The sequence below is a fragment of the Erinaceus europaeus genome, chromosome 18 (genome assembly GCF_950295315.1).
Source record: "Erinaceus europaeus chromosome 18, mEriEur2.1, whole genome shotgun sequence".
In the NCBI taxonomy this organism is placed as follows: domain Eukaryota; kingdom Metazoa; phylum Chordata; class Mammalia; order Eulipotyphla; family Erinaceidae; genus Erinaceus; species Erinaceus europaeus.
The window spans coordinates 70,821,904-70,842,753 of record NC_080179.1 but is presented as its reverse complement, the minus strand read 5'-3'; the positions used below and the strand labels follow the sequence as shown (position 1 = coordinate 70,842,753).

The 20,850-nt window shown below is 42.4% G+C and overlaps 1 protein-coding gene across 1 annotated transcript in view; it reads left to right on the top strand.

The window, feature by feature from the left end:
- The window catches only part of NEB (nebulin), a 286,668-nt gene that overhangs the window by 1,908 nt on the left and 263,910 nt on the right, over positions 1-20,850 (top strand). The window contains exons 4-9 of the mRNA XM_060178132.1: positions 5,181-5,222; positions 7,860-8,066; positions 10,933-11,040; positions 12,508-12,612; positions 14,559-14,663; positions 15,365-15,469. Of these exons, the coding sequence (XP_060034115.1) occupies positions 5,181-5,222; positions 7,860-8,066; positions 10,933-11,040; positions 12,508-12,612; positions 14,559-14,663; positions 15,365-15,469 (672 nt within the window). The remainder of the gene's footprint in view (positions 1-5,180; positions 5,223-7,859; positions 8,067-10,932; positions 11,041-12,507; positions 12,613-14,558; positions 14,664-15,364; positions 15,470-20,850) is intronic.

Here is a 20,850-nt window from a genome sequence, read left to right as displayed (position 1 = left end):
CCTACTTACTCTTTGCTGCAACTGGTTCTCAGTCTTCTGATATACTGTATTATATATTAGAGCACAAGCATATATGGGAGTGTGTGTGTGTGTGTGTGTGTGTGTACCTGCCCCCACTGCCCTCATACACAGTCAGGCAGCTAACAAGTGACAGTAGAAACTACACTTCTCTACCAATTCATTATATTTACTCAAGAGTATAAGCTTAGTTTTTGCTTTCAAATTCTGAAAAAGAACAGTGACCATAGTGGATACCTTGAAAAATATCCTCTGGATTATTTCTGGACATCTGACACGTTTTACTTTGTTTTATTTGAAATATTTAAAACACCTAAAACATATTTCCATCATGTCATGATTTTCCTTTGCCAATTCCTGCCTTGCACACTTCATGTTTCAGGAATAAAATCAAAACTCTTGGAGGTTGTAAAACCTATAAATATACCTTACACATTGTCATTGAGACGGAAAGTCTTTACTAATTACCACTAAGCAGAGGAAAGGTGAGCCAAGTGTCTCAGATCTTTGGAGGCAGTTTTTGAAAATCTGTGATTTTTATTAAGATTGAAATTTACTTTTAGCGACAAGCCAGAAGTATCTGAGAGATAGCATAGTGGTTGTGCGAAAGACATGCTTGCCTGAGGCTCCTGGGTCCCAGGCTTAATCTTTCCTCATTATAAGCCAAATCTGAGTAGTGTTCGGGTAGTAGAAGAAAAGAGCTAACCAGAGCCAAATTCCGAGGAAAAGTAAGAATTTTTATTTTTGAAAGATATTTTAGTGATCAACCTGCATTTAAATGAAGAAAATATTTTATTCTACAAATAAATTGCTTTTGTTACTAAAGGATATGGGAAAAAACAAAGCAAAACCAACAAAAATAGACTAGAACAAATCTAATACAGTCAAATACTCCACCTGGCTGGCTTAAATGCCAAAGGAGGCAACTTCAGTTTTCAATGTTATCACTAGTAAACATCTCGCACACATCCCTAACTAAGGGTCAGGCATGTTTGAGAATAGGCAGTCTCAAACAATGATACAAATATAAGTTAACGTACTTTTACTAGAATGGTAGCACTAGGAACACTTTTGAATTCCATCTTAAATACCCCTTGTCTTTCATAAAATATTGGTGTTCATTGGTCACTGGAAAATGTCCTTAGTGGGAGGCTTGACTGATATCATAAAAAAATGGAGGGCACTATTTTTAGACAGTCTCTCCTCGCCAGTTTGTTCCCATTGCTGCTTCTAGATCTGACCAACAGGTGCTAAACTGCCAGCAAGCATGAGAACAAAATGTCTGTCACTCTAAAATGATACTGCGAGAATGAGATGGTGGCAGCTTTGAGAAGATGGTCAGGGAGCTTCAAAACACAGGAAAGCGCTAACTTAATAAAACATATCTCCTTGGGATCCTGGATAGCGGAATAATGTTCTGCTGTCAGCATTAAAAAAAGATCTCTCTCTCTCTCTTAGCTTTATTGCTGGAGCTCAGTGCCTACATGACTCCACCACTCCTAGTGACCATTGCTTATTTTTTTTTCCAAACAGAGGGTGAGAGACACAGAGATAGGGAGAGAGCCAGAGAAGGGGAGCACAGTCCCACTGCTTACGAAGCTCCTCACTCCAAAAGCAGGTGGCTCCCAAAGGCTTAAATCAGGGTCCTTGTACATAGTAACATATGTTTTCTACCAGGTGAGTCACCCACCCCCTGGCAGTGCTGCTGTCAGCTCTTCACTCAAAACTTGCAATGAGAAGAAGAAAGGATGTTTTCTGCAGTTAGTAGGACAGCTCTAGACATTTTGACATTTAGCATACAGGTGGATGCAGCCATATGAATGATGCCTCTTTTGAAAGATTTGGTAAATGTGTCTTATCCCTAGGAATTATTTATTGATTTATTTTAATCAGAGCACTGACCAGCTCTGGTTTATAGTGGTGCCGCAGGGGATTGAACCTGGGACTTCAGAACTTCAGGCATCAGAGTATCTTTGCATAACCATTATGCTATCTACTTCCCCACAACCCCCGTCCAAGATTCCTTCCTTCCTTCCTTTCTTACTTTCTTTCTTTCTTTCTTTCTTTCTTTCTTTCTTTCTTTCTTTCTTTCTTTCTTTCTTCCTTCCTTCCTTCCTTCCTTCCTTCCTTCCTCCTTCCTCCTTCCTCTCCTCTCCTCTCCTCTCCTCTCCTCTCCTCTCCTCTCCTCTCCTCTCCTCTCCCCTCCCCTCCTCTCTTCTCTCTCTCTCTCTCTCTTTTGCCTCCAGGGTTATCACTGGGGTTTGTTACTAGCATTACAAGGCCACTGCTCCTGGAAGTCTCCCTCCCCCCATTTTATTGGATAGACAGAGAGAAATTGAGAGAGGAGGGGAGATAGAGAAGGACCGAGAAAGAAAGACCCCTGAAGACCTGCTTTATCATTTGTGAAGTGATCTCCCTGCAGATGGGGAGCTGGGGGCTCAAAACGGGATCCTTGTGTTGGTCCCTGCTCTCTGCACTGTGTATGTGCTTAGCCCAGTGTGCCACCACCTGGACCCCCCAAGGTTTATTTCTTTACCACTGGTGAGAGCCCAGCAAATGTGCACTGGATGGCTACCAAAGAGTTGCTTAAGAAAATCCAAAATAACCGAATCACTCATTTATTTTACTCTTTCAGCTCAAATCACTGATGTTCTGTGTGACACAGGGATGATTCCATTTAGATAACTGTCAAAGTAATGCTTATCTTTGCCCAAGTGTCCAGATGATATTTCCCATGTAATGAAGGCACACGAATGTGTAAGAGGAATTCTCAACCTTGCAAAAACTCCCGTTTTTGCTGTTAGGACATTCAGATGGAATTTGAGTTCAAATATAAAGAAATTAGTTCGGGAGCAAAGGAAGCAAGAGCAAGAAATATTAGGCAAGTTTTTCACACTAACTTTGCTGCAGGTGAAATAAAACATGTGGTCTTGAAAATGACTAAATAAATTGATGAACCAAAGACAGAAGGGAGGCTACAAAGGGAATTTTTGTACCATTGGTTACCTCGTTTTTTTCTGAGCATATGTTTTAGTGTTAGGAAGAGAGAGAGAGAGAGAGAGAGAGAGAGGTGGGAAAATGAAGCATACGATGAGATTAGTTTTGTTGACTCAGAAAACAGGCCAAGTGTTTCCTATTTATCCCCTTCTTTGTCTGATTTGGCCCAAACCAGCCTTTCTGTCTCAGCTCTGCTGGGTGAGGCTAAGGGCAGGATTCCTCTCTCCTTACACATGTAAGGCAAAATGTCAGCCAGCTCCTAGCCAGATCTATTTATTACTGGTGATGTCAGAAGTGGAGCCTGGCAGACCCAGCCTGCAGGCATCTCAAAGCCAGCAGTGGCAAATTATAACTTTGCTTCCCCACATTTTGTGGTGAGGAGTCTTCTCAGTTTTCTTCTTTCCTTGGTGTTAAAAATGTTCCTTTGCAGGATGGCAGAGGACCTAGTGGGGGCTGTATTGTTGTGTGGAAAACTGAGAAATGTTATCCATGTACAAATGATTGTCTTTACTGTCGACTGTAAAACATTAATCACCCAATAAAGAAATTAAAAATAAAAGTTCCTTTGGACCAGGGAGATAGCATTGTGGTTATGCAAAAACACTTCCTGCCTGAACTAGAAGTGATTATGTTTAGTGAAATAAGAGCTGGAAAACAACTCATATGTGGAATCCGGGGAACTGATAACACAAACACACACACACACAAACAAACTGCCTCTAAGACGTCGTGAGACCTATGATGAGAATTGTTGGGAGGGTACGCGCACAAAACCTTGGTGGTAGGTACAGTGTGGAACTATACACTGTAACCTTGTAAACCACTGTTAGTCACAAATTTATAAAAAGCTTAAGGAAAAAAAAAAAAGATTTTTCTGCCCTAGGCTCCGAGGACCCAGGTTCAATCCCTGAAGCCACTATAAACCAGAGCTGAACAGTGCTTTGGTAAAAGTTCCCTTTTAGAACCTTCACACTACTGGAAGGGATTCACCCATGAATTCAAAAAATTCTTTGTAAAAGTAGTATTTATTCATTTAAGTAGAGACAGAGAAATTGAGGGGGAGGTGGTGTATGAGAGAGAGTTGCTCACTGCTAATGAAGCTTACCTCTGCAAGTGGGGGCTGGGGGGTTGAACCCAGTCCCTGCACACTGTCATTGAGGTGCTCAACCTGGTGTGAAACCATCCATCCTGTAGAATCAATCAATCAATTTATTTATTTATAAGAGAGAGAGAGAGAGCGAGAGTGAGCCAGAACATGACTCTGATGCCAGAGATCTAACTTGGGACCTCACGCTGTGGAGTACAAAATGCCATCCACTGTGCCACCTCCCAAGCTGCTCAAAAAAATTTTTTTACTGCATATTAATTAGTCGTGGGGAGAATTCTTTCTATGACACAATCATTAAAATTTATGTTCACACTGAGGTTTCTATTGTGTTACTGTTAGTCAGCAAATGATGAGTTTCATAACAGTTCTTCTCTGACCGCCCTACGTATTCAGGATACTGTTAATGTTTTTTTCCCTTGGCAATTGTGTCTTGGGTGCCATAAGGAAAAAGTTTTGTTTGTGAGAAGTAAAGTGGCTGTGTTTGACTCATCACAACCTCAGATATCGTGATCACTGCTCTGACTCTATTTGTCCAGTCTAATGCACAATCCCTGTAGTTTCTTAAAGTTAAAATGGTGCCAAATTGGGCGTCCGGCGGTAGCGCAGTGGGTTAAGCACCAAGGGCCGGCATGAGAATCCTGGTTTGAACCCCTGGTTCAAGCCCCCATCTCCCCACCTGCGGGGGAGTAGTTTCACAAGTGGTGAAGCAGGTCTGCAGGTGTCTATCTTTCTCTCTCCCTCGTTGTCTTCCCCTCCTCTCTCCATTTCTCTCTGTCCTATCTAACAATGATGACATCAATAACAACAATAAATAACTACAATAGTAAAACAACAAGGGCAACAAGAAGGAAAATAATATTTATTTATTTAAAATAAATATTTAAAAAATTTTTTTAAATGGTGTCAAATCATGGGTCCCTCAGCTACTGCCTTTCCACAGATAATGCAGAACTAGCTAAGCTGGTGAAACCAGCTGTGTGGTTAAACATTTTCAGGTGAGGGCAAGGAAAGGTTTCTGCTTTGGCTCTCATGGCTCTGCTTTGTGCTCTGTTTCTAGTACTACACAGAAGAGACAATCTATGAAGAGGTACCGGGGGAGGTAAGACCCAGTTCTTCTCTGCATAGACTATACACTCATTGAATCGGGAAGCACCATCTTTTTCACACTTCCAGAGCCAGAATTGGCAAAAGGGAAGGTCTCAGGGAAGATCCGTGCCTATGTGTTCCTGGCAGCTGGTGGTACAAGAAAGAATATTCTCTGTTTGACAGATGACATCAATGTTTTCTGCTATGCAACATGTCCAAGATGGCTGGAGATAGTTCCCTTCTGTCCCCATCACCGTGTGTGGTATTCTTAGTGTAATGAGACTGATTAGACTGACATGAGTAGCCATCATCACTCTGATGACATTGAGGAGCTATCCCTGCACTCCTGCATTTTCTAGGCACCTGAGGTTTTGAGTAGAGGTGTAACTTGTGGGGTGCCATCTTTGCTAACAGGATTGTAACTCCAAGTTATTGTCCTGAGGAGTCAATGAAAGGCTATTTGGAGTTTATCGCATTAGGGATTCTTCAAGAATCTCTCCACAAATGCCCCAAGCTAGAACTAATTTTTTTTTTTTTGGTAAGGTGAAATTCCTCTCCAGTGTTCCAGTTTCTTTTTCTTATTGTTGTCGTCATTGTTGGATAGGACAGAGAGAAATGGAGAGAGGAGGGGAAGACAGAGAGGGGGAGAGAAAGATAGACAACTGCAGACCTGCTTCACCGCCTGTGAAGCGACTCCCCTGCAGGTGGGGAGCTGGGGGCTCCAACCAGGATTCTTAAGCCGGTCTTTGCGCTTTGTGCCATGTGCGCTTAACCTGCTGCGCTACCCCCCGACTCCCCAGTGCTCCATTTTCTTCATAGAGCCCCTTCACTTTATTTTATTTTATTTTATTTTATTTTATTTTATTTTATTTTATTTTATTTTCCCTTTTGTTGCCCTTGTTGTTTAACATTGTTGTGGTTACTGATGTTGTTGTTGTTGGACAGGACAGAGATAAGTGGTGAGAGGAGGGGAAGACAGAGAGGAGGAGAGAAAGACAGACACCTGCAGACCTGCTTCACTGCCTGTGAATCCACTCTCCTGCAGGTGGGGAGCCGGGGACTCAAACCAGGGTCCTTACTCTGGTCCTTGTTGCGGCGCTTAACCCGCTGCGTCACTGCCAGACTCCCAGAGCCCCTTCTCTTAACCATGAAGCCTACTCACTAAAAACCAACGTCTGTCGACGCTGTAAGTTGGCTTGTTTCTCACAGTCAGCCACACATCAGTGATAATAAGCAGAAAACAACCTATTTGCCGTGATCTGACAAGATGAGGAGTTTTCACAGATGCATGATTTTCTTATTACTTAGAGCTCACTTCATAATTGATGCTAGACCTCTGGTACAGACGAAATTAGCTGTGAAGAAAATTGTACTGCGAGATGGATTGAAGGCTTGTCTGTCTGGGTTTCTGAAAGGCAGTATTTTTAACCTTGGATTAGATCCAAACTTTGGGCTTTAGTTTCTTCCACAGTATCTTGTTGTAAGAAACAATCATTTCCCACCTACCATATATATATATATATATATATATATATATATATATATATATATATATAAGACTATTGTGAGGCTAATTAGCCAATTATGTTGTCATCATGATTCTAGTCGACCTAAGTATGTATTAGCGTAAATGGCACTCCAGTTCACATTAATTAACTAAGCCAAGAGAATGGTGATCACTTGTAATATTGATGTGATTAATTTTCGATTCAAGTTCCTTAGTCTTTGTTTCATATGGTGGGCAAGAATATCTGAGTACTGTGGGCTAAACAACTGACTTTTTCTTAGGCTAATTTAAAAGTTATTGCTAAAGTCAAGAATTTGAGGTGTGTTTCCAGAGCACTTTTCAGCTCTGGTTTCTGGTGGTGCTAAGGATGGAACCTGGTATCTTTTGCTGCTTAGGCATGGGAACTCTTGTGTAACCGCTAAGCAACCTCCCCTGTCTGAATTTGAGTTTTGTTTGATTATCTTGATATTTCTGTTTCTGATCCTAAGTTTGCTTTCATTTTACCCAGACAGTTAAATACATTTTTTAATCCTTAGAAATATCTTTTTAAAATTTATTTATTTATTCCCTTTTGTTGCCCTTGCTGCTTTATTGTTATTATTATTATTGTTGTCATTGTTGTTGGATAGGACAGAGAGAAATGGAGAGAGGAGGGGGAGAGAAAGATAGACACCTGCAGATCTGCTTCACTGCTTGTGAAGCGACTCCTCTGCAGGTGGGGAGCTGGGGGCTCGAACCCGGATCCGTCTACGGTCCTTGTGCTGCGTGCCACGTGTGCTTAAGCCACTGTGCTACCACCCGACTCCCAGAAATACCTTAGTTCTCATTTTTGTCCAACCTCAGAATGCTTTTTTTTTTTTTTAATCACAAATGGAATCTTAAGGCAGTGTTGGAAATTCATGAGCTGGTAGCGCCGTTGCTCCACGCAATCTGCAACAATCAGCTTTCCTGCCTTTTCACCTGACACCGAATGTGCCTTCCTGTCCCTAGACAGTGGCCGGGTTTTCTTGCTTTGGCACATTTCAGAGGTGGGAAAATGAAGCCAGAAATATACTTTTGACTTGAAGCCAGACTAATGTATACTAGAACCCCTGCACCACAGTTTTCACTTTCATAACCATGAATTGCATGCCGACCTTTCAGACGATAACAGAAATCTATGAAACTACTAGCACAAGGACAACAGGCTCTGACTATGGGCAATCAGAAACTTCCAGACCAGCGCTGGTACAACCGGAACCCGCGAAGCCAGTGCAGAGGAAGAAGGTGATGCGAAAGAAGGTGGACTCTTCAAAGTTCATGACCCCCTACATTGCACATAGTCAGAAGATGCAGAATCTCTTCAGCCCCGTAAGTTACAAACTACCCGTGCTCACCTGCTTTACAAACTGGCCATGCTAACCTGCTTTTATGATTGAGAAATGACTCTTCTCAGGTGATTCTGTTTTGGATACAGGCTAGTTTTTATTTCTCAACCTATTATGACAGACAATTTACTTATTTCAAAATAAATGACTTGAATTTTCCTCTTGTGTATTTTATGTGTACCACTGTATCATTAAGGTAAGCATCCTTCTTGTAATGATTCCTGACAAATAAGCATAAAGTTCCTGTTCAAATATGATCAAAATAGATGGTCTTACCACTTCATCTCACTGCTGTAAGTCAACAAAGATGGGATTTTATTTTTGGTCAGTTGACTGCTATAAAGTATTCCGACAGACACTTATACTATATACTATTCAGACAGACACTTATACCCTTGAATTTTGGATAGCTTGAGCAAAGTGTTGGCAAGTGTCTAGAATATTTTAAGTGATGAGTAAGTTAATCAATAGTGTAATCTAGATCATTGACCATCTCATTCAGAAGTACTTGTGGAGCATTAATAATGATGAATTATGCATCTTGTTAAAAAGCAAGAGCCCATCTGTGGCAAAAATCATAAAATCACATTCCTTTTGAAAATACTTCAGAATTCATACCCCCACTAACTGAGATGCTGCTGCCCAGTACAAAACACTGAGATAACAGCTATCGCTTCTGAATTCACTTTTCTGTGTGCTCTACTGGATATCATATCTTCTCTTTTCGTCTGCCACCACTATATTTTATTTTTGTAACAAAGTGTTTTTTCATCTTTATTATAGCTTTTGACACCAGGGAAGCTTATTCAGCAAGATCATTTCAGGACAGTCTCTATTTTCAGAGATCTGGATTAAACACTGAGCATCCGTTTGTCTTACTGTAGTTTCTTTCTTTCTCTTTCTTTTCTTTCTTTCTTCCTCCCCTTTTTTCTTTTTCAAATTTTTTTATATTCCCTTTTGTTGCCCTTTTTTTTTTATTGTTTTTGTTATTGATGTCGTCGTTGTTGGATAGGACAGAGAGAAATGGAGAGAGGAGGGGCAGACAGAGAGGGGGAGAGAAAGACAGACACCTGCAGACCTGCTTCACTGTCTGTGAAGCGACTCCCCTGCAGGTGGGGAGCCGGGGGCTCGAACCGGGATCCTTATGCCGGTCCTTGCGCTTCAAGCCATGTGCACTTAACCCGCTGCGCTACCGCCAGACTCCCACTTCCTCTCTTTTTTATTGCCACCAGGATTAATGCTGGGGCATGGTGTCAGCACTACAAATTCACCACTGCTCCTGGCTGCTGTCCTCCCTCCCCCCCCCCAGTGTTTTATTTGACAGGACAGAGAGAAATTGAGAGGGGAGGGGAGATAGAGAAGGAGACAGAAAAATAGACAGCAGCACGACAGCTTCATTGCTCATGAAGAATTCCTCTCTGCAAGTGGGGAGTGGGGACTCAAATCTGGGATATGTACACTTAATTGAGTGTACCACCACCCTGCCCCCCTAATTTTTTTCACCAGAATCATTCATTCAACAAGTATTCCTGCCATAAACAAAGCATGAGTCCACGCACTGTCAAAAATAGCCTGACAGTTTAAGTTAAATTTATATACAGCAGCTTTCCCCTGTGAATTAAAAAAAATGAGAAAACATTTTCTCAAACTCTGGATTTGTCCATACCACCATAAATGTGTAGTTTTTTTTTTAAAAAACTTATTTATTTATTCCCTTTTGTTGCCCTTGTTGTTTTATTGCTGTCGTTGTTGGATAGGATAGAGAGAAATGGAGAGAGGAGAGGGAGAGAAAGAGAGACACCTGCAGACCTGCTTCACCGCTTGTGAAGCGACTCCCCTGCAGGTGGGGAGCCGGGGCTCGAACCAGGGACCCTTCTGCCGGTCCTTGTGCTTTGCACCACCTGCACTTAACCCGCTGCGCTACAGCCCAACTCCCACAAATGGGTAGTTTTATTGAGGCTACATAAGGCTTATTAAGAGTGCGATCAAGGATAGCAAAATCGCTCGCCTGGATAGTGTGTCTGCTTTGTTAAGTGCATGACCAGATTCAAGTCTAGTCCCCACGGCGTTGAAGAAGGCTTTAGTGCTATGGTGCCTTTCCCACTCTTTTTACTCTGCCTCAGCCTGCCTCTCTCTCTCTCTCTCTCCCCCCCTCTTCTCTCCCTTTCTCTCTTGTTTTTAATGTGTAGATAAATCTTTTATTAATGTCAAGGTAATACTTTTCTAATTTGTCAAGCTTTCATGGTTAGATTTTTTTTTTCTCTTCTTTCTCCAAGTTCCTATGGAATTGGAGTTCAGAGCTCTCTCGTCATCTTCCCCTAACATTTACCTATCTGGGAGTATGGACCAAAATTCCTTATGGGGTGCAGAAGGTGGAAGGTCTGGCTTCTGTAATTGCTTCTCTGCTGGACATGGGTGTTGGCAGGTAGATCCATACCCCCAGCCTGTTTCTATCTTTCCCTAGTGGTTTTATATCTTTTCAGACTTGAATCAACTTCAATTTTTATATTATTATTTTAATTATTAAAGTTAAACCTTTGTATGTGTGCATTCAGACAATAAAGACATTGAGGGAATCCCTTTAGGGCATTTTCAAGACATTAGTGTGGAATAAAATGCCTATTATCTCCAGTATCCAAATCTTGTTTATGAAGAACAACAAACAAATCTATTTTGGTTTTTGCTGGAAATTAGGGTAGGGGATAAAAAGCTGTTGCAGCTACTAATTTCTATAACTTGTAGGAAAAAAACAAAACAAAAGCCTCAGGTTTGAATGAACTCATTGCATTGCCAGAAATTACCACTGCTGAATCGCCAGGTTTCAGGCTAACATCTGGTATTCTTTCCAGAATAAATACAAGGAGAACTATGAGAAAATAAAAGGGCAACCGTCCACCATCACGACTGATACTCCAGAACTTCGCAGGATCAAGAAAGTACAAGATCAACTCAGTGAGGTGGGCTGCATCGCCAAAAGAAAGGCAAAAGAGATTACACAAACACACCTCCTGTGACTGGAGAGAGGGCTAGTGTATACGTAAGATCTTGAGTTTGATCCTTTGGACTGCATAGGCCAGAGTGGTGCTCTGATTCTCTCTCCCTTGACCATAAATAAGTAAACATGTGAAAAAATGAAAAAGAAAAAAATATTTAGGGTGGTGTTGTAACACCTTAGAGAGTCTACCTACATTACCATGCACAAAGACCTGCATTCAAGTCCTGGTTTCCACCTGCAGGGGACGAGTTTGACAAGCAGTGAAGTATCGATGCAGCTTTTCTATCCTCCTTTCCCCCACCCCCACCAAAGGGGAAAAAAAATGGCTGCTGGGGCAGTGGAACTGTCGTGCAGTCACCAAGCCCCAGTGATGACCCTGGTGGAAAAAAATACTTTAAAAATGTTTCCCCCTGGGAACTGGGGGCTCTCAGTAGGTGTAGGGGTATACCACTGGCTGGCCTGAATATATTAATTAATTAGTTAATTAAATTTATTTACATATTTGGCACTAAGGTTATTGTTGGGGCTCAGTGCTGGCACTAAGAATTAATTCACTGCTCCCCAGAGGTCACATTTTATTTCTTTTTTTTTCTTCATATATATATATATATATATATATACATATATATAATTTTTTTATTTATAAAATAGAAACACTGACAAAAACCATAGGATAAGAGGGGTACAACTCCACACAATTCCCACCACCAGAACTCCGTATCCCATCCCCTCCCCTGATAGCTTTTCTATTCTCTATCCCTCTGGGAGTATGGACCCAGGGTCATTATGAGGTGCAGAAGGTGGAAGGTCTGGCTTCTGTAATTGCTTCCCCGCTGAACATGGGCATTGACAGGTTGATTCATACTCCCAGCCTGTCTCTCTCTTTCCCTAGTGGGGCAGGGTTCTGGGGAAGCGGGGTTGCAGGACACATTATTGGGTCGTCTACCCAGGGAGGTCTGGTTGGCATCATGGTAGCGTCTGGAACCTGGTGGCTGAAAGAAGAGCTAACATATAAAGCCAAACAAACTGTTGACTAATCATGGACCTGCAGACCTGGTAGCAAGTGCACTTACTCAGGTGTGCCAACACACAGCCTCACAGATGTGTTGTTTTAAATGTGAACCCCGTGAGACTTCTAAAATCTTGGTTTAGCAGTTTAGTGTAAGAGATGATACGAGATGGGAGTTCCAATTCACTGTGTTCCTCCCTGGTGATGCAGAGGCTGGGTGCAATTCAACAAGCAAAGCAGATAAGCAGCAAATGGCGGTGTCCTCCCCATCTTTGAGCATTTGAGTTTCTTCTATAAACACACAGATGTTGCTTTGTGAAATAGACATACAATGACTGAGTCAGAGTTCTTTGTTTGTAAGACTTTAGAAACATATACTCACAAGTTCCCAACATTGTAAACTGTGTCCGATGTCTGCAGGTTAAGTATCGAATGGATGGCGACGTTGCTAAAACTATTTGTCACGTAGATGAGAAAGCAAAGGACATTGAACATGCCAAGAAAGTGTCGCAGCAAGTCAGCAAGGTAAGGTCATGGTATAGGTATCAGGAATAGTAAATAACATGTGTATTACCTCAGCCTAGCCCGAGAGAAGAAAACTAAACACACCTTGTTTGTGACTTGGCTCCAAGTACTTATCATACAAAACATAGTCCTCATGTCACCAGTGTCTTACTAATTTTTTTTTTTTAACCAGAGCGCTGCTTATCTCTGGCTTATGGTGATGCCAGGAATTGAACCTGGGAACTCTGGGGCCTCTGGGGCCGTTGGGGCCTCAAGCATGAGTGTTACATAAACTCCTATATTATCTCCCCATCCCTCTCTTACTAATTTTGATTTATCGTTGTTGTCATCACCATCACTATTTTGGCAGAGTATTGCTCATTTCTGGCTTCTAGTAGTATGGGAGATCAAACCTGGGACTTCAGAGTCTCAGGCATGAAGGACTATTGTGTGAACTGCTGTTCTATTTCCCGTGGACGATGCTAATTTTTAAAAAAAGAAAATTTAATATTATTTATTTATTTATTCCCTTTTGTTGCCCTTGTTTTACTGTTGTAGTTATTATTGTTGTTGTCACTGATATTGTTATTGTTGGATAGGACAGAGAGAAATGGAGAGAGGAGGGGAAGACAGAGGGGGAGAGAAAGACAGATACTTGCAGACCTGCTTCACCACCTGTGAAGCGACTCCCCTGCAGGTGGGGAGCCGGGGGCTCGAACCGGGATCCTTATGCCAGTCCTTGCGCTTTGCACCACGTGCACTTAACCCGCTGCGCTACCGCCCAACTCCTGGACAATGCTAATTTTTAAAGGAAGTCAGAGAGTTTTTTTTTTTTAAATGAGAAATCTCAAAATTTCAAAGGTAGACAACTAATTTATGATTTTTTTTTTAATTTATGATTTTTTTTTTTTTTTTTGCCTCCAGGGTTATCTCTTGGTGCCTGCACCACGAAGCCACTGCTCCAGGAGGCCATTTTTCCTTTTTTTTTTTTTTTTGCCTTGTTGTTGTTATTGTTATTATTGCTGGATAGGACAGAGAGAAATTGAGAGAGGAGGGGAAGACAGAGGAGGGGAGAGGAAGATAGACACCTGCAGATCTGCTTCACCGCCTGTGAAATGACCCTTCTGCAGGTGGGGAGTCGGAGGCTAGAACCGGAATCCTTACACCGGTCCTTGCATTTCAGGCCATGTGCACTTAAGGTGCTGGGTTACCACCCAGCCCCCATTAATTTATGATTTAAAAAATACTAGTATTATAACTATATAAATATTATATCAAAAGAAGCATGTCTACCATCCAAATTCAACTAACCTTTGAAAGGAACCCACAGAGAGCACAGTTATTACATAGTTCTAAAGATCAGACTTTTAAAGTAAGCACTGGGCTGGGGAGACAGCATCATGGTTATGCAAATGACTTTCATGCCCATGCTCTGAGTTCCCAGGCTCAATTCCCAGCACCACTCTGAGTAGAGCTGAGCTGTTCTCTGGTAAAAATAAAGTAAGCAGGAGTCGGGAGGTAGCGCAGCGGGTAAAGCGCAGGTGGTGCAAAGCGCAAGGACTGGCTTAAGGATTCCGGTTCGAGCCCCCGGCTCCCTCCCTGCAGGGGAGTCGCTTCACAGGTGGTGAAGCAGGTCTGCAGGTGTCTGTCTTTCTCTCCCCCTCTCTGTTTTCCCCTCCTCTCTCCATTTCTCTCTGTCCTACCCAACAAGGGCAGCAGTAACAACAACAATAAACAACAAGGGCAACGAAAGGGAATCAATCAATCAATATTTTTAAAAAACTTTAAAGAATAAAGTAAGCACTAAGGCAGGAAAAAGCATCATGGTGAATCGGTGGAGTCAGCCGTCTCACAGTGAGTGCCAGTGCAGCACCTGTTGGGAGGGCAAGCCTTTGTTCAGCAAATCTTCATGTCCCTGGGTGAGAGATCAAGCCTATGGTCCTCCTCCTTCTCCTCTCTCTGTCTAGGTTTTATACAAGCAGAACTGGGAAGACACCAAGGATAAGTACCTGCTTCCCCCTGATGCCCCTGAACTTGTCCAAGCCATCAAGAACACAGCCATGTTCAGTAAGGTAAGGGGCCTTTGCTACTTCTCCCTCCCTGTGTCTTCCCATCCAACTTAAAGGAATGCCTGGTAAGCTCTTGTGAATCTAGAATACACTTCCCAACCTTTTTGTGACTAGCCTTGAGACCGAGTGTGTGTGTGTGTGTGTGTGTGTGTGTGTGTGTGCTGGGGGGGTGTTTGTGGGTGAGGGATAGAGTCTGACAAGAAGATATTGAGAAGACAGGTAGGTCTAGGGCAGAGTGGAGGAAAGGATTCTAGGATCGTCTCAGGAACTCCAGTAACCAGGGGTGAAGAGTGGGTGAGGGAAACGAAGGGCATCCAAGAACCAGCTCTGAGACTCACAGAATTTGACCCTTTTGCTGTGCTTTGGATCCCCGTCAGTCACATTTAGTTTATTTTGTGACAGAAACTATCTGAAGTATTTCCTGGCTCCTTACACTTGCATTTAATTAGGAAATAGGATTGTTGTGGGAGGCAGGTGGACTCACAGAGGAGATGAAACCAAGTTGGACACACTTGCTTTGCTTTACATACATAAGATTGAGGGGGAGCAGGACAAGCTCCTAGTAAGTAAAGTAAGACTTGGATTGGATCGAGGAAGGGAGATTGCTTGTGCATTTATTAACCTTGCCTTCGCCCATTGATGGATGAATCCGTCATATTAACATGGTCTTGCTTCATTAATCTCTTCACTTCGTTCCTGTTTAGAAACTGTACACTGAAGACTGGGAAGCAGACAAAAATTTGTTTTACCCATACAATGATAGCCCGGAACTGAGAAGGGTCGCCCAAGCCCAGAAAGCTCTCAGTGATGTAAGTACAGGCAGCACCGCCTGGGTGCGCAGACATTTGGGGATGTTCTGAGTAGATGTTCACTGCAATTCTTCTTGGCAAAATGACCAAATGCTATATAATATCTATATTTACAGAGAAATCTGTCTAGAGGCATTTTAGTTTGTCATACCTAATTTCAAATGTGAGTGATTTTAGATCTCATCTTACCCAGTCGCCTCTTCTTGCGGGTGAGGAACCTGAGTGTGCGGTCACGTAGGCTGCTAGAGGCAGAACCCAGACTAGAAGCTTGGCATTGTGATCCAGGACCAACAGTCTCTCTAGGAAAGCTTGTGCTCAGTGAGCCTCTTAGCTGCAGCAGAAACTTTTCTGTGACTACATAGTAGCATTTAGAAAAAACTGTTCAGCTAGACTCCTGGAAATGCCTGCTTTCAATATGGACTTATGTCAGTCGGCACTGGAATTTACATCCAGTGGATTTTAGGGTCCTGTTTGTCCCAGAACTGGATCTGTACATCCTCATTTAATGGTATCTTGACTTCCTCACTTGCTATCACCTGAAGATTTTGTGACTGTATTTCTATTCCAGTTTGTATATAATTTGTTACAATATAGTACAGATATACTCCTAACCGGAAGGCATAACAAAAATGTAAAGTTATGAAGTACATGGTTCAAAGTTTAGTGTGCGGGGACCTTCTACTTGTATTTTGAGATCAGATTTTTGGTTCAAAAACTCATGAATATATAAGATTATATATATTTTATAATGCACTTTATTATAACATAATATACATTATAATATATAATATCAAGTGATCAACTCATTTTATGTACCTACCTGATAAGATAGAAAACCACAAAAAATTCTCATCCATTTCCTTGAGTTTTAGTAATCAGGTTGGAATCTGGATGGCCTCACTCACAGATGGGCTCAAACAGACAAACCAAAGGACAGTAGAGGTTGAGTTCCCAGTGAACTACAGTGAATTGCAGGACATTTAGGACACAGAAGAGGGAAAGGAGGAGAACTAGGGGAACATAAAGGACCCAGGTCACTGTTGTGTAACAAGAAGATAGCTGGTTGAGGTTAAAATATACTGATATTTAACTTGTAAAATGTGGAAATGTATCCTTGTGAAAAAAAAAATTCCTGGAAACAATAATGTCCTCAATAAGATGATATTGGAGTTGGAAAAGCACAGTAAAATAAACTATGCTGGCTAAAAAAAAAAAAATAATCAGGGGGCCGAATGATGGCACATCTGGTTGAGCACACATGTTACGGTGGGCAAGGACCCAGGTTCAAGCCCCCAGTCCCCACCTGCAGGGGGAAGGCTTTGCAAGTGGGGAAGCAGTGCTGCAGGTGTCTCTCTCCCTCTCTTGTCTCCTCTACCCTCTCAATTTTTGACTATTTCTACCCAATAAATAAAGATAATAATAATAATAGTAATAGAAGAATTGAAAAATAATCAGGTTGATAGGGTGAAAGTGTTATTTATCAAACAGCATGGAAAAATTATAACAGACAGCTAGAGTGTGCAACATAATATGTGATTAAGGAAAGACAGGAGACAAGTGAGTAATCAGAGAAGGCTGTGTGCAGGTGGTGTTTCTGTGCAGAGGTGGACAGGGAAGTTGTTTCAAGCAGAGAGGACACTTGAACAGAGGGATGAGGTGAAATGAATCCAGATGTTGTGGTTGCCAGGTTAGGAATAATACGCATCAGAGCATGACAGTAGGACCTTGAACAATCGGACAAAATAATTTTGACACGAATGGGAGGCAGTAAGACATCTCATGAGACAGGGAAAGGAAACCAACCCGCTGAAAGTAGACTCTGCAAGACACCTTGACAGACAGGATGGTAAATCTGCACCAGGGAAAACTGTGACAATTTGGGGACTCGGGCGGTAGTGCAGCAGGTTAATCACACATGGCGCAAAGCGCAAGGACCAGTGTTAGGATCCCGGTTCAAGCCCCACCTCCTCCAGCTCCCTGCAGGTTGCTTCGCAAGCGGTGAAGCAGGTCTGTAGGTGTCTATCTTTCTCCCCTCCTTTCTGTCGGCCCCTCCTCTCTCCATTTCTCTCTGTCCTATCCAACAACAGCTACGACAACAATAACAACTAAAACAAGCACAACAAGGGCAACAAAATGGGAAAAATAGCCTCCAGGAGCAGTGGATTCATAGTGCAGGCACCGAGCCCCAGAAAGAACCCTGGAGGCAAAAAAAAAAAAAAAAAGAGAGAAAATTGTGACAATTCATAGAGCGTCAATTTTTGAGGTTTGGTAGCTCAGAGAGATGATGGGGGGGGGAGGACAAAAGGAGCAAAAAAAAAAAAAAAGATACCTAAATGTAGTATCAAGTATATATATATATATATATATATATATATATATATATATTTATTTATTTATTTATTAAAGCGTTAATGGAATTGAATATTGGAGAAAAAAGAGAGAAAGGAGTCATACACAGGTTTGCGACCAACGGCTTTCGGGGGCTCGAACTGGGATCCTTGAGTTGGTCGTTGCGCTTTGCGCCACGTGCACTTCACCCACTATGCTACTGCCCGACTCTCTGGAGATAAGTTTAAACAATCCAACATGTTTACAACACTGGCTGACAGGAAAAGGGGCATGTAGTTTGTGTGATGTAGTTCCTGGAGAAGGCGCTAGGTGGCACCACTTTTGCTTCAGGGTGTGAGTGCTTCCTCCATGGCAGCTGCTGCTGTTGGTCAGGAACAAATACTGATGTGTCATGTGCTTTCATGGCAAAAGCCAAAATTCTCTGGATTTCTTTCAGTTAGTGGAAATAGGTACCAATTTGGATCGGTGGTAAAAGTGGAGTGTCCTATGGTAGACTTTTCAAAAACAGAGATAGTCTCAATAGAAGAGAAGGGACTCGGTAATAGCCAAGTACACTATCTCCTCATCCTTCTTCAGCAAAACTTGGCAGTTAGGGTCTGACTTGTATTTTTAGTGCAGGCCAAGCATACACTAATATCGAGTGACTGGCACGCCTGTTAATGCTGTTGTCAGCACCATGGACTTCCGCAGTTTCTGGGAATACAGCCCCAAGCACACTTGTTCACAGAACAGACCACTGAATAGACATGTATATTTTAAGCTCAGAGCCTTTCTCTCCTGCACCTTCTTCCTGTGTCCCTGCTGACCACCTCTTCTTTCCTTGTTGTCTAGTAGAAACACAATATTTGGCAAGCATGAGGGAACTTTAGACTGATTCAGAATTTTGTCTAGATAGAATTAGAACATCTAGATCTGATCTTTCTGAATGTTCTTGACAAGATGTCATACTTCATAAGCAGTTGTCCTGGTTGAATGTTGCCTTCTTTCTAAGGACGTAGTCATCAAATGCCCCCTTTCCTGGTGCCTAACGTCAAGTCTTCAGTTACTTAAAGTAACTGAAGTAGTGAAATTAGTGTGTGTGTGTGTGGGGGGGGGGGCTCACTTAGGCTACACTGCTTCAGGTTGACTTGTTCAAACAGACAGACAGACAGCATCAAAGTTTTCTTCAGTGCAGTGAGTACTGGGCTTGAACCCATGTCATATGCATGACAAAGCATGATCCAACTGAACTCCTTTTTTTATTTCCTATTTTTTTTAATTTATAAAAAGGAAACATGGACAAAACCATAGGATAAGAGGGGTACAACTTCACACAATTCCCACCACCAGAATGAACTACTTTTTGATCTTGGAATTAACATGCTTTAAATCTTCCTCTTGTAACTTTTTTTTTAAAAAAAGATTTATTTGGTAGAGACAGAAATTGAGAAGGAATGAAGAGATAGAAAGGGAGTCAGAGACCTGCAGCACTGTTTCACTGCTTATGAAGCTTTACTGCCTGGAGGTGGAGACAAGGGGCTGGAACCCAGGTCCTTGTGCTTGGCAACGTGTGCACTCAACTGGGTGTGCCACTTCCTGGCACAAAATCTGCCTTTTAAAAAAAATCTTAGTTGATTTACTATTCACAAAAGATTTCAGTGTAATGGTAACTTGATATTATTAGGATAAGATGTAGTTAAAGTGTGAAGAAAGAAGCTATGCTGCCTTAGAGAGAATTCATCTCTTTATAAACAACACTACTACCACGGGGAACAAGGAATGATCTATCGATGTCTCATAGGCATGTGGAAACCTCAGGGCGAGAATTTTGCTTTTCAGACTTCCCCCAGTGACTTTGGGGGATAAGAGATATTTCCAGAAATCAGTCACTAAATTCTCACTCTAGTCTGGTAACATGCCGGTCACAAGGGTTTCCACATGAGAATTGCTATCTTCTCCCTTTCCAGAGCTCACAGTCCAAGGAAGGACAGTCACTGTCAATGTCACCTCATCATTCCTTTAGAAGAGGGAAGGGCCATGTTGAGTGAGATCCCAGAAAAAAGTCATCAAGTCAGAAGGGTTCAGGGTGGGGCTGGTTGGGGGAGGGAAACTCCAGGAGCCAAGTTGTGGAGATCGAGTGGGAATCTTGCACACAGATGACAGGGCAGGGATGTGAGTGTTGGGACATTCCAGGAAAGAGGGAACAGCAAGTACAAAGTGCAGAGGTGTGAGAGTGATTTTTGTGTCTGAGGAGTTAGGTTTCAATTTTTTGTTTGTTTTTTGTAGACAAGAGTAAAAGGAACAATTAGCAGCAAAGAGGAATGAGAGAGCTAGAGTGAAGAGGATGCATGATTAATGGGCACAGTGCTTAGGGATGAAAGCTACTGTACTGAAAGATATGAGCTAATGGGGGGTCGGGCGGTGGCACAGTGGGTTAAGTGCACGTGTCACAAAGCGCAAGGACCAGCTTAAGGATCTCAGTTCGAGCCCCTGGCTCGCCACCTGCAGGGGAGTCGCTTCCCAGGCGGTGAAGCAGGTCTGCAGGTGTCTGTCTTTCTCTCCCCCTCTCTGTCTTCTCCTCCTCTCTCCATTTCTCTCTGTCCTATCCAACAACAATGACATCAATAACCACAACGTTAAACAACAAGGGCAGCAAAAAGGAAAATAAATAAAAATAAATAAAAAAAGAAAGAAAGGAGCTAATGAAGAGTCATAGGTATTGTAGGAGACTCTAAGAGGGTGAATAGTGGTAGAACCAGGTACAACGGGTACATGAGGGAACAGCAGATTGAGTGCAGGAATCAAACAAGGACAGTCTTGGGAGTTTCAGCTAACCACTGGGAGAGAGATGGACCAGAAACAAAATGAATGTTCAAGCCTCTGTGATGGCACAGTGATAAACTGGTAAGTCCAGAGTATTGGGTGCAGAGTCCTAGGCAAGTATTTACAGAGCAAGCTGGTGGCTTGGGGTCAGGGGACCTCCCCCGACACCTGCTGCCCTTCCAGGGTTTTGTCAATACGTAATTGTGAGCACTGTGTGATTGTCTTCAGTA